At 43.4% G+C, this 14,721-nt stretch overlaps 1 protein-coding gene and 1 pseudogene across 2 annotated transcripts; both read right to left on the bottom strand.

The window, feature by feature from the left end:
* Positions 1-9,464: 9,464 nt before the first annotated feature.
* Positions 9,465-10,697, bottom strand: LOC311120123 (annotated as a pseudogene). The gene is made up of 3 exons: positions 10,511-10,697; positions 10,338-10,400; positions 9,465-10,235 (listed from the first exon to the last, which is right to left on the bottom strand). The product of its transcript is annotated as an uncharacterized misc_RNA (transcript).
* A 1,998-nt stretch (positions 10,698-12,695) lies between these two features.
* Positions 12,696-14,103, bottom strand: LOC311120124 (transgelin-3-like; the record flags this gene model as incomplete). Its single annotated transcript, XM_084194741.1, has 4 exons — positions 12,696-12,837; positions 12,950-13,052; positions 13,513-13,687; positions 13,924-14,103. 4 exons carry the CDS (start codon positions 14,101-14,103, stop codon positions 12,696-12,698), a joined length of 600 nt encoding a protein of 199 aa, XP_084050867.1.
* Positions 14,104-14,721: the final 618 nt, after the last annotated feature.

Genomic DNA, 14,721 nt, shown 5'->3' with positions numbered 1-14,721 from the left:
GTATGGAGACCTTCCATGTTATCCACGCTGATACGTATGGAGACCTTCCATGTTATCCACGCTGATACGTATGGAGACCTTCGGGCATGAAACAGGCCTAAGTGGACTGCACAGGAGGTGGTTCTCTGTCTCTGTGTGTGTAAAACTAACCGTTCTGTGGTACAAAAAGAAGTGGAGTTTCTCTGAGGAAACATTAAAGGAAACACGCATGGCTCCCTACACCAAGCCCCGTCCAGCATGTACAGTGGGGAAAAAAAGTATTTAGTCAGCCACCAATTGTGCAAGTTCTCCCACTTAAAAAGACGAGAGAGGCCTGTAATTTTCATCATATGTACACGTCAACTATGACAGACAGAATGAGAAAAAATAATCCAGAAAATCACATTGTAGGATTTTTTATGAATTTATTTGCAAATTATGGTGGAAAATAAGTATTTGGTCAATAACAAAAGTTTCTCAATACTTTGTTATATACCCTTTGTTGGCAATGACACAGGTCAAACGTTTTCTGTTAGTCTTCACAAGGTGTTCACACACTGTTGCTGGTATTTTGGCCCATTCCTCCATGCAGATCTCCTCTAGAGCAATGATGTTTTGGGGCTGTCGCTGGGCAACACGGACTTTCAACTCCCTCCAAAGATTTTCTATGGGGTTGAGATCTGGAGACTGGCTAGGCCACTCCAGGACCTTGAAATGCTTCTTACGAAGCCACTCCTTCGTTGCCCGGGCGGTGTGTTTGGGATCATTGTCATGCTGAAAGACCCAGCCACGTTTCATCTTCAATGCCCTTGCTGATGGAAGGAGGTTTTCACTCAAAATCTCACGATACATGGCCCCATTCATTCTTTCCTTTACACGGATCAGTCGTCCTGGTCCCTTTGCAGAAAAACAGCCCCAAAGCATGATGTTTCCACCCCCATGCTTCACAGTAGGTATGGTGTTCTTTGGATGCAACTCAGCATTCTTTGTCCTCCAAACACGACGAGTTGAGTTTTTACCAAAAAGTTATATTTTGGTTTCATCTGACCATATGACATTCTCCCAATCCTCTTCTGGATCATCCAAATGCACTCTAGCAAACTTCAGACAGACCTGGACATGTACTGGCTTAAGCAGGGGGACACGTCTGGCATTGCAGGATTTGAGTCCCTGGCGGCGTAGTGTGTTACTGATGGTAGGCTTTGTTACTTTGGTCCCAGCTCTCTGCAGGTCATTCACTAGGCCCCCCCGTGTGGTTCTGGGATTTTTGCTCACCATTCTTGTGATCATTTTGACCCCCAACGGGGTGAGATCTTGCGTGGAGCCCCAGATCGAGGGAGATTATCAGTGGTCTTGTATGTCTTCCATTTCCTAATAATTGCTCCCACAGTTGATTTCTTCAAACCAAGCTGCTTACCTATTGCAGATTCAGTCTTCCCAGCCTGGTGCAGGTCTACAATTTTGTTTCTGGTGTCCTTTGACAGCTCTTTGGTCTTGGCCATAGTGGAGTTTGGAGTGTGACTGTTTGAGGTTGTGGACAGGTGTCTTTTATACTGATAACAAGTTCAAACAGGTGCCATTAATACAGGTAACGAGTGGAGGACAAAGGAGCCTCTTAAAGAATAAGTTACAGGTCTGTGAGAGCCAGAAATCTTGCTTGTTTGTAGGTGACCAAATACTTATTTTCCACCATAATTTGCAAATAAATTCTTAAAAAATCCTACAATGTGATTTTCTGGAATTTTTTCCTCAATTTGTCTGTCACAGTTGACGTGTGCCTATGATGAAAATTACAGGCCTCATCTTTTTAAGTGGGAGAACTTGCACAATTGGTGGCTGACTAAATACATTTTTTCCCCACTGTATACGTGTGTGTTTGTGTATGTTCTTCTCCCAGGACTAATCAGGGGGCTTTACCAGTCTGTGCAGCACTGGTTTCCTCTATGGCGCAGTCAAAAAGACTACTAGTCAGCAACGCACACTATGAGTTAGTCATATATAATACTTAGTGCCTTCAGAAAGTATTCATACCTCTTGACTTATTCCGCATTTTGTTGTGTTACAGCCTGAATTCAAAAATGGATGAAATATATATATATTTTTTTCACCCAACTATACACAATACCCCATAATGACAAAGTGAAAACATGCTTTTAGAAATGCTAGCAAAACTGTAACTAGGCCACTCAGGAACATTCAATGTCGTCTCGGTAAGCAACTCCAGTGTATATTTGGCCTTGTGTTTGAGGTTACTGTCCTGCTGAAAGGTGAATGTCTCCCAGAAAGCAGACTGAACCAGACTTGTGCTTAGCTCTATTCCGTTACTTTTTATCATAAAAAACACTGTAGTCCTTGCCGATGACTAGCATACCCATAACATGATGCAGCCACCACCATGCTTGAAAATTTGAAGAGCGGTACTCAGTGATGTGTTGTGTTTGCAGGACATGAAGTTAATTTCTTAGCAAAATTGTAGCAGTTTTACTTTAGTGCCTTACTGCAAAGAGCATACATTTTTTTAAATATTGGGTTGTTCGGAACAGAACAAGCCTGTTTGTCTATTGTGAAGAAAATTCACCACGGAACACACACGTGAATGCACTCATGACTCCTTTCTATGCTTACCAACATTACAATTTGTTTCTTAAGCCCATACCAACACACCAACCTTCTTATACAGTCCTTTGCCTGCCAACCTTATCAGATTTTACAACCAGAGGGAGTACTGCACTCTATGGCTACTGAAAAACAACTCTAGAATCCAGCTTATTGGAATGGATCATTTGAATATTCCTCCATATTGGTGGATCCATGTAAAATCATATGGAATTTAGAAACGTGTTTCTAGGCTATATAAAGTATACTCAGAAAACGATATCTCTGGATGCCATCTATACAAGGAATCCGATGGAATCTAGTTCACAGAGAGCGCCTGCTCAGTGTAGACAGTAGACTGATCTAGCTACTCTCTACTATCAGGGAGGGAAAGAGGAAGATATAATAATTCACTTTCCTCCCGTCACAGTCTGCCCTTTATAACTGTTAAATTGTCTTTAAGTAATCTTTTATCAGTCTTAACACCCATTTAGCCTATATAAAATCACATCTAAATTCGGAGAAAGTGATTTCCAAAGATTGGGCACTGGCAGCTTTGTCTATGTGCTTGTTCACAATAATCATCCTAAACCTGGCGCAGAGCAGATTCACTAATCTCTGTATACACTGCAATCTCTTATTGCCCAGTTGTTTGGCATTTGAGGTGATTTATGAAATGTGACTAGCGCCTAGCTCAGGCCTGTGTGTATTACAAGCAGTAGCCTACTCCTAAATGTTCCAAGATGCTGCAGACAGAAATGAGCTGTATAGAGCAGCTGACGATTGACTATTCTCTGTAGCAAAGTTCAATTCCTATTTTATCTACACAATATAGCCCATTTCTGTCTGAATGTTCTAGAACATTGCACCCTCCTAAATAAGCACCTGTTGCGTGTTGCCAGCTTGTTGAAGTCATCTCACAATGACCCAATTCCTATTTTTTTTGTCCAATGACAGAGGGCATACCGAGAAAGAGACCACGTGGGAAGCCAGGTATTGGGTCGAGGGTGTCACCCACTTTCTCTGTCTCATTCACTCACTCACCTGATATACTACTGTCTGTGGTCTGTCAGAAAGCCCTGAATGGGAAATCCAACACTAACCACAATGTGTACAGAGCTCAGAGGACAAAACGCTAAGATGAACACTAGGACTTGTAGGAATGCTAAACACATAAATATCTGACCTAACAAGATATTAGCAGCATTCTACAAGTGTGGGCTATATACAACTATAAACTGGTTTGAGCCCTGAATGCTGATTGTCTGAAAGCCGTGGTATATCAGACCGTATACCACGGGTATAACAAAACATTTATTTTTACTGTTCTAATTATGTTGGTAACCAGTTTATAATAGCAATAAGGCACCTCGGGGGCTTGTGGTATATGGCCAATATCCAGGCACTCTGCATTGCGTCGTACTTAAGAACAGCCCTTCGCCGTGGTATATTGGCCATATACCACACCCCCTCGGGCCTTATTGCTTAAATAGCCTACAGTAAAACTGGTCTGGGAAACTGCACATATAGCCTAGTTAGTGTGAAATTACTAACCCTTGAGGGGCCCGGGCAACCTCTTTCCAGGATGTGACTGAACCAGGTATAGCAGGGTATTAAATCAATCCCACTGATAGACCTGTGAGATAAAGGTGATTCCAGTGTTATGGACTTTACATCAATATCAACATCAATATAGTGGGTACGGCCCAGTACATCACTGGGGCCAAGCTTCCTACCATCCAGGACCTCTATACTAGGCGGTGTCAGAGGAAGGCCCAAAAAATTGTCAAAGACTCCAGTCACCCAGGTCATACGGTTCTCTCTGCTACCGCCCGGCAAGCGGTAACGGAGCACCAAGTCTGGGACCAAAAGCCTCCTTCTACCCCCAAGCCATAAGACTGAATAGTTAATCAAATGTCTACCCGGACTATTTGCATTGACCCCTCCCTTTTTTTACGCTGCTGCTACTCGCTGTTTATTATCTATGCATAGTCACTTTACCCCTACCTACATGTACATATTACCTCAATTACCTTGACTAACCTGTACCCCCACACATTGACTCGGTACCGGTACCCCCTGTATATAGCCTCGTTATTGTTATTTTATTGTGTAAATATTTTCGGAACTCATATTTTCTTTAAACTGCTTTGTTGGTTAAGGGCTTGTAAGTAAGCATTTCACGGCAAGGTGTTGTATTCAGCGCATGTGAAAATAAAATTTGATTAAAACATTTGATTTGAATATCCATCACATCCACCACCATTATGGATGTTACGAATATCATAACGGGAAAAAAAGGATACTGACAATAAAAAGAGAGAAACCAATTATAGACCATCTAAAACCTTGCTGAAAGTTAGCTTTAAAGAGAACGTTTCAAGATGATCCGATGTAAGGCGCATGTTTTACAGCTGACCGTAAACAACCAAACTCAAGACACTTCAATTTGGTTTGTATTGCTTCATTAACAGCTCATCTTCATAACTAACACTGGGAGACAGCTGTGAGTGGAAAAAAAGCTATATGAGCCCTTTCTAAAAGCAATGAAATATGATTGACTGAAAAGCCTTTGAGACTTGGTATCCTACTTTGTAAAGGTCAAAATTCATACAATTTCCTACTTAAATGTTTCAAATAAAGTCTGAACTCAATATGAAGAATTATGAACGTGGTTTCATTCTGAAATGACTAACTTTATTTGTGGATGCTCAGGTTGACTTTCCCACGGAATTACCCATAATCCCTGAGACCATGGACATGAGCATTTATTAGGCAAAGTTCAAACAAAGTTGGAAAACCACAAATATCCATATATGTGCCAGTCCTGTGACACGGTGGATTTACAAGTGTGTGAAACAGAAACTGTCTCCTATATACCAGTGTAAATACAGTTGAAGTCGGAAGTTTACATACACCTTAGCCAAATACATTTAAACTCAGTTTTTCACAATTCCTGACATTTAATCCTAGTAAAAATTCCCTGTCTTAGGTCAGTTAGGATCACCACTTTATTTTAAGAATGTGAAATGTCAGAATAATAGTAGAGAGAATGATTTATTTCAGCTTTTATTTATTTCATCACATTCCCAGTGGGTCAGAAGTTTACATACACTCAATTAGTATTTGGTAGCATTGCCTTTAAATTGTTTAACTTGGGTCAAACGTTTCGGGTAGCCTTCCACAAGCTTCCCACAATAAGTTGGGTGAATTTTGGCCCATTCCTCCTGACAGAGCTGGTGTAACTGAGTCAGGTTTGTAGGCCTCCTTGCTCGCACACGCTTTTTCAGTTCTGCCCACACATTTTCTATAGGATTGAGGTCAGGGCTTTGTGATGGCCACTCCAATACCTTGGCTTTGTTGTCCTTAAGCCATTTTGCCACAACTTTGGAAGTATGCTTGGGGTCATTGTCCATTTGGAAGACCCATTTGCGACCAAGCTTTAACTTCCTGACTGATGTCTTGAGATGTTGCTTCAACATATCCACAATTTTCCTTCCTCATGATGCCATCTATTTTGTGAAGTGCACCAGTCCCTCCTGCAGCAAAGCACCCCTATGCTGCCACCCCTGTGCCTCACGGTTGGGATTGCAAGCCCCCCTTTTTCCTCCAAACATAACGATGGTCATTATGGCCAAACAGTCCTATTGTTGTTTCATCAGCCAGAGGACATTTCTCCAAAAAGTAAGATATTTGTCCCCATGTGCAGTTGCAAACCGTAGTCTGGCTTTTTTATGGCAGTTTTGGAGCAGTGGCTTCTTCCTTGCTGAGCGGCCTTTCAGGTTATGTCGATATAGGACTTGTTTTACTGTGGATATAGATACTTTTGTACCTGTTTCCTCCAGCATCTTCACAAGGTCCTTTGCTGTTATTCTGGGATTGATTTGCACTTTTCGCACCAAAGTACGTTCATCTCTAGGAGACAGAACGCGTCTCCTTCCTGAGCGGTATGACGGCTGCGTGGTCCCATGGTGTTTATACTTGCGTACTATTGTTTGTACAGATGAACGTGGTACCTTCAGGCATTTGGGAATTGCTCCCAAGGATGAACCAGACTTGTGGAGATCTACAATTTTTTTTCTGAGGTCTTGGCTGATTTCTTTTGATTTCCCCATGACGTCAAGCAAAGAGGCACTGAGTTTGAAGATAGGCCTTGAAATACATCCACAGGTACACCTCCAATTGACTCAAATGATGTCCTCTGTAGCTCAATTGGTAGAGCATGGCGCTTGTAACGCCAGGGTAGTGGGTTCGATCCCCGGGACCACCCATACGTAAAAATGTATGCACACATGACTAAGTCGCTTTGGATAAAAGCGTCGGCTAAATGGCATATTGTTATTATATTATATATTATTATTATTATTATATATTATTACTTCCGACTTCAACTGTACATCCACAGGTACACGTCCAATTGTCTCACATGATGTAAATTAGCCTATCAGAAGCTTCTAAAGCCATGACATCATTTTCTGGAATTTCCCAAGCTGTTTAAAGGCACAGTCAATTTAGTGTATGTAAACTTCTGACCCACTGGAATTGTGATACAGTGAATTATAAGTGAAATAATCTGTCTGTAAACAATTGTTGGAAAATTGCTTGTGTCATGCACAAAGTAGATGTCCTAACCGACTTGCCAAAACTATCATGCACAAAGTAGATGTCCTAACCGACTTGCCAAAACTATAGTTTGTTAACAAGAAATGTGTGGAGTGTTTGAAAAACAAGTTTTAATGACTCCAACCTAAGTGTATGTAAACTTCCGACTTCAACTGTATATGGATACTGGAATACCAGAATGAAAATGCAAAGTTTGTGTGATATGTTCAGAGAAACTACTGAACAACAGATGAGTGTTCTCCCTTGACGCAGGATAGAACCCTGACCCGATTGTACACCTGCGCCTAGCGTTCCATCCATAGATGTAGAACTGTTCTGTGGTTCCATCTCCCTGGTGTACGGGCGCGTGATAGTTGGGTTTGCGAGCCTACAAAGATGTCATTCAGTGGGAAACAATCTACTACTGTTACAAATCCATACTGAAAAGGAAATAAGTAACAGGGCATTTTTCGAATGAAAAAGAGCTGGAGAATGACATGTTAAAGGCGATTATATTACAGTTCTTCCGCGTAAACCAGCAAAACACCCCCGAGGAAAAAGTGATTATTTATTTGTGCTTTTAATTAACTTTGATTTCGCCATAAACCTCTTACTTTGTAGTTGACCGAGCCCCCACCCCCTCCTCTCCACCTCTATAGAAGTGCCTGGCATACCCCACATCACTATAACAACCGGGGGAGTAATGCACTACAATAACCCCCCTATTTTCTTCGTTAACGTTACAGAAACAAACCAATGCTAGAACCCAAACGAATTTGATCAATATTGACTGAATGACACATTTAAATCCTATATAAAAATAGTTCACCCGTTTGATATAAGCCATACATTATTTATTTTTTACAATGGAACAAATTGATATTGCATTCAACTGCAAGTTGGTAACATTTGCTTACCCTTCTCATAGTCGTGTTGTTCTGTGCCACTGATATTTCTCATCAACAGAGTAGCAGCTGTTTTTGTTGATTAGTTAGCCATCCTCGGTCAACGCTTTACTAAAATGGTTAGTTAGCAAGCTAGCTACTTAGGTCCAAAGGTCTGTTGGGTCCTGCAATCGAGGATTACACACGAAAACATGTCGGAAGTAGCAGGCTACTGCTGCTGGATAAACTGGCTTGTAAGATCTCGAGACAAATGGCTAACTTCGCTCCTTGCGACATCAAACAGTAGGCTAACGTTAGCTAACTGGGAAGTTCTAAAATATTCACAAAACTGAAAGCTCGCTTGGTGAAAGGTTTCGGGCAAGTAAGCATCCGCCGTTGGCTATGCAAGTGGATAAATGGGAAAAGTGGGGAGTCAATTCAATTCCCTTAAAAAGTGGTTCAAACAAACTCAGAAATCCGTTGGTACTCAAGTGTGGGAGGCTGGTCGATTCTTTGCAGCTCGAGCTGTCGTTACGGGTGGGGGGCATCAGTGCACTTGTTGCAGTGATTGCTTGGGGGCGGAGTTTGCGTTCCACATTTACTCAAAGGACGTTTTGCTCAGATTTTGTTGTGGTCTGACCGCAAGAGGACCACAGCGCCGAGAGCCAAGTTAAACAGAACGTGAACACGGCAGTAATGCACGCCCATAGCAGGTTGCGCTCCGTTGAGAAAAAACAGCCGTGTATTATATATACAAGTGCTATCGTCTTTGGACGTCATTTCTGGCACCAACATTTGGAATGCCTTTAAAAAACTACAGGATCTTTCAGTTTGTGGTATAATCTCAGCCTGTTTCCTCATACCTAAGTATTTTCAAATCATGCCCGCACCCATGAATTCATATGACATTACACCAGCTGATATAGCCTATTGGCACACAGTGATTTCTGAATATTGTAACCAGCATATTACATTGTACACAGGAGTAGTAAATTAAAGACAGTCAAGGGGATTTTACAGTGTATATTATTGTATTGAAATCAAACAAGATACAAGAACACTTGTCACAGGAAATCTGCCATAGATTGGTCGCTCTGGATAAGAGCGTCTGCTAAATGACTAAAATGTAAAATGTAAATGATTGGTGAGTTATCAGGGGAGAGATGATCTTAAATGATTGGTGAGTTATCAGGGGAGAGATTATCTTAAATGATAGGCTATATCAGCTGTAGCATCAAAATATTACACAAACCTGTTGTTTAATTTATATTCATATTTGATTAAAATATTTATTATTATTGTAGGCTATTCAATTCATCTATAACAGGTGGTAATAATAACACATGTTTTTTTGTGAATTTCCCACGTAACATTCCACGAGCAAATTCACTGAGCCATGTGAGCCTAATCTGCACCAAAGAGCAGGAACCCAGAGAAGGTTGTATCATCATCTTCATCAGCAAACAGCCCGTTCAAGAGCTCTCCTCCATCCACCTGCAGCCACACTTTGTCCCCCTTCTCCAGGTGCAGGACAGCCCCGCCTGCTGCCTGGTCCTCACTGCTCTGGTAGTTATCCATGGTGTGGATCACCTTCACCCCGTTTCTCACTAATGCTACTTTAACATTACGGGAGAACACAGTGATGTGGTAGGTGAAGTAGTAGGCCCCAGCCACAGCGCAGGTGAACCGTCCGGTCTGTGGGTCGTAACGGTCCTGCCTGTTGTAGATCACCTTGTCGAACCTGATCGGCACGTTAGCCGGTGGGAGTTTGGTGTATTCGGTTAAACCCACTGAGAATTCATTTTGGGATGAATAATGTGTCCCCCTTCTCCCCCTTGTCCCCTGTCTCGCCCCGGTTCCCTTGCTCTCCGTGGTAACCAATGTTGCCTTTGAACCCTGGGGGGCCGAGGTCTCCCTTCGGACCTGGTCGTCCTGGGGGTCCCAAGGGCCCCTGGATGCCTCGCACCCCCTGGAACCCGATCTCCCCCTTCTGCCCTTCAGGTCCCAGAGGCCCCAAATCCCCTTTTGGCCCCTGGGGTCCTGGTAACCCGAGCTCCCCCTTCTGGCCCTTGAGGCCCATGGGCCCTGAGACTCCTTGGGGCCCCATCTTCCCCGGTGGCCCCTTCTCTCCATTCTCACCCCATTTTCCCTTAATTCCTGCCAGGCCAGCCGTACCTGCAGATACAAGGATAAAGGAATTATGTTAATATTGCTTGTCAGAGAAAGCCAGTGGTGATAACCGTACAAAGTATTTTTCCTTATAAAATACAGTCTTACCCAGATCTCCTTTGTCTCCTATGGGGCCACTCTGTCCTGTTGGTCCAGTGACGCCAATTTCCCCTTTAATTAATAAAATGACCAAGAACTTTAAAAAATGTGTCAGCATGGGACCAGAAAGGCTGGTTTCTATTGAGACCTAGCTAACTGAGGAGGTTGTGCCTTAGTCTTACCTCGGTCTCCCTTGTCACCTCTGAACCCGTCTCGTCCATCTCGGCCTGGCATTCCGTTGTGGCCTGGGTCTCCTGGTATTCCTGGGTGTCCACAAACACATCCGTTCTTCTTGAATTCTTCATGTGCTATGCACCTCACAGCCAGCAGGAGGAGCAAGAGAGCGACTCTGAGTCTGACCCCCACCATGGTCCCTCAAGGGCCAATGTTCAAAGACTTCCACTTAAGTATTCTCAGCACTAGATGCACAATACAGAAGAGTGGGGTAATCCAGCGCAACGCATTATGTCCAATACACACCCACACATTCGCACACATATACATGCATAGATACACACATGCATATGAACTTAGCGCTGGAGACAGCTGAATGTTTGGAGAGCCAAGACACCGAAGAAGGCCTCACAAACTTTACCAAGGACTGAAAAGCTAGTGACATCACCATGCCAACTGCCAAGCCAGCCGTCCCATTGGTTCGACAAGGATAACGGCTATTTTAGGTTACTTATTCTGTCTGTCCAGCCCTCACCGTTCCACATCACCTGTCACCTTCTAGAATGTTCCCCATTCTCTGGAAGGGTAATGATCAGCTTGGACCCTGAATGAGGTCATCAAACTAAAATGTGCAGGGGCTATCAGGGATAAAGAGCAAGATGAATATCAGATGCCTAATTTGTCCTAATGGATTTCATTTTTAATGTCAAAGTAGGATAAAACGTCCCTTAGCTAGCGCCTGAAATCATTAGCAACAGAACACAAGACCAGGGAGATGTTACCTCATGTGTGTTTATCTTCTATATCTGAAACATCAATAGAGCAATGTTGTTAAATGTTTTACCCCATAAATTCCACCATTGCCATAAACTCTGACCTTTCCAGTTAGTGTTCTAGAACCTTTACAGCCGTCCCTACCCCCAAAGGAACGCTTAGGAAGAGTTTCAAGCAACATTCTCTTATCTTCACAGATAGCGTTCCTTAGAAGTCTGGTATACTTCCCTGATGCTGGAAATCCATTGGGAAATATATTAGCAAACCAAATATCTAGATGTCCAAGAGCAATGACTTTATTTAGTATATTTCACAGATCAGAAAAATAATACATGATTCCAGAATCAGTTTTCATCAATTTATTGGTCATATACTCTACACACAAGCTTTCAGATATAAACATATTTTTTTATGTAAACATTACAAATTATAATGAATTTTAAAAAATACATTCAAGCAATATCAGGCCTGGAACAGAATGATCCTAGTGTCACTTTCATACGGTGGCTCTTTAACAATCATGGGATTGGCTAAAACACATATGGACAGTGGACACATACATGTACATTACATAAATAAGTAATAAATGCACATCACAGAATGTTAGTAATAAAACAGAACTGAATTTAGGTCTATACATTCCTCTGCATTAGGGTGGGTGGCATCTCTTATACAAGGCATCATTTATGGTCCCTTTACTATATTAACCAGGCACAATGTGATGGTCATTTGGTTACAGAAGTTACCTCAAAGTCTTCACATATTCACACAAGACAGCAGAGGCATCATCGCTCACTGAGTTGCATTCGGTTACACATGAAACATTTCATGAGGTATAGCAAACATTCCCAAATGACTATACAATGACTCAGACACACCTACTGTACATACAAACAGAGTTAAATAATTAAAATATGTAGCATGCTATAACGTTGTCGTGCTGTAATATTTGTTAGAAGTGTAAAATACTATTTGCTTGTTTTGTAGAGGGATGACTTCAACCTTGGGTTCTCTGTACCGACTGAATTACTAAGACTTCATCCACTGAAGGGAATGGCTAGCAGGACCATATGGATGGAGAGAGTGGGACCATATGGATGGATAGAGTGGGACCATATGGATGGAGAGAGTGGGACCAAGGAGGACTGGAGAGTGGGGGTGGGGTAAGCAGAAAGCACTGAGGTCTGTAGAAATCATGGTGTGGTTGGGGTATAAGGAGCACTCCGTTTGGGTTGAGGATAAACAGTAAAAGTGTGTGTGTATGTGTGTGCGTGTGTGATTTGCTGGTGCTTCTGGGGAAGGGGGGAAAGTGGTTGGGTCATATCATGAGGTTCCAGGGGCGTGATGGAGCTTTTTTCTGGAGTACACAGCCATGCTGAGGGAACGGCTGGCAGCTGGCTGAGTGGCACGCTGGTATCTCTACATGATCTGGCGGTGTGATCCGTAGCCCGTCATGCCGGACTGAGAGGCCCCGCGGTTGCTGCCCATCTGAAGACCAATCAGACTCTGGCCTTGACGAAGCTGGTCCTCAGAGAACTCCCGCCGGTAACCCTGGGCTTTCCTACACAGACCAGGACAGACAGGACAGTTGAGACGTAGAACAACACTCACAAAACATTCAGATAACACTGCCACAGAGTTTTCCAAGTAAGGGGTCGTGGCCAGTCCATTACCTGTGGAACCAGTCGCGGTCGCCACGGTAATGTCCGTCGTCCTTGGTGAGGGCAACACTACCTAGGGCCATCAGGGTTCTCTGCACCGCAGCCATGTCCTTCCCTGTAACCATAGCAACAGTCCTCACAAACACTGGACCACACCCAGACAGCAAAGAACAGGCGGGGCATCAAATAGGCAAACAGGTTCCAAATTAAACAAACTTAGACACAGCTACCTCTTGAGTCATTTGTCCCCAAAAAAATATTTTAAATGTCTCCATGGAGTATGACCTATATAGTGGACTATAAATAGCCTGGGTACCAGTCTGTTTAGCTATCATTCCACTCCTTGCCACTCTGTGTCACATGACACGGAGTACAATGAGTGGAATGTTAGCAGAAACAGACTGGTACTCAGACTATAAAGGATCTTGTAAATGTAATGTGAGTATTGAAGGTACCGTACAGGCAGACAGAGCTCAGCAGAGACAAGACTGTGAGACTCCCCGTCATTGGACAAGCATGTCAATGTCACATGGATGTATGGAGACATGATATGAGTCAGTGAACGTGCAGCTCACCTTCCCACAGGTCCACGGTCTGGAAGATGTCTGTGGTGATGACTCCGTAGACCTCTGCAGCCTGCAGGAACTGGGAGATCTTCTCCATCTGCTTAAAGGCCATCTGGGTCTCCGGAATCTTCTTGATGGGCTCCTTACCACGCGGGTACAGGCTATTGATGAGCCTACACAGAATCTACAGGGAGGAGGAGGAAGAAGAGGGAGGAAGAGGAATACAGATACATGGATAAAGAAGAGAAGTAGAGAGGGAGAAAGGAAGAGATTGGTCAATGAAAAGAGGGAGAGAGAGAGACAAAGAAAAAGCAGAGGAGAGCATAAATTGGTGTCATTGTTAGCTTGTATAAGCGATCGTCCTCTATCACTGACTGCGGTCCAGTCTTATTGAGCTTGTTCATTCTCATTCAGACTCACTGTTCCATCCATTAGCCAGGTTTGGAAGTTCTGTCTGCCTGGCTGTGGTCTCTCCAGGTTCCCTCCACACTGAGCTACGATCCAGTCCAGCAGCCGGGCCTCCAGGTCCAGATTATACTTCAGCTCTATCTTCTCCTGCACCTCCTTGCTCAGCCCGTAGCTGGGTCCCCTGTTAGCCATGGCTCCTCCTGTCCTGCTCACCCAGACAGACAGACAGACGGACAGAGAAGTAGTCTGCAGCTCTGCTGACCAACACCCTGGGACAGTTACAGCACTGGCAGCCTGCACCTGCTACACAAAAACAATCCATCATGTAGAAAACTGAACATTGTCAAGCAATATAATGTCTGTATTAACATCCAGTTTTTGACATCTGTCCATAAATAATGCATAGGCTTCATAGAAGTCACTTTGTTCATTATGAGACAGCATTTAGTTTGATTTTTTTGTCATTTAGAGCAATTAGGTTTAAGTGCCTTGCTCAAGGAAGGGCACATCGACATATTTTTCACCTAGTTGGCTCGGGATTCGAAACTTTCAGTTACTGGCCCAACGCTTTTAACCATTAAGCTACCTGCCATAGTTTTTCTAATCATAAACGGCATCACCTGTTGTTTTCCTAATTTCACGTCCTTTCCTCACACTCTATCCTCTGCTTTCTCCCTAATGGCAACTGTGCCCCTTACAGGACAGGCACCAGGCGCATCCCCAGAGAACCAGAGCTCTTGCCGGAATGGGTGTGGTCCTTGGCACCCGTCCTGCACATGGACACGCACATTCTAATGAGGTAGCCTAGAC

This window comes from Coregonus lavaretus (genome assembly GCF_964263955.1).
Source record: "Coregonus lavaretus genome assembly, contig: HAP1_SCAFFOLD_1019, whole genome shotgun sequence".
NCBI classification, from domain to species: Eukaryota; Metazoa; Chordata; class Actinopteri; order Salmoniformes; family Salmonidae; genus Coregonus; species Coregonus lavaretus.
This window is presented reverse-complemented; position numbering and strand designations above follow the sequence as displayed.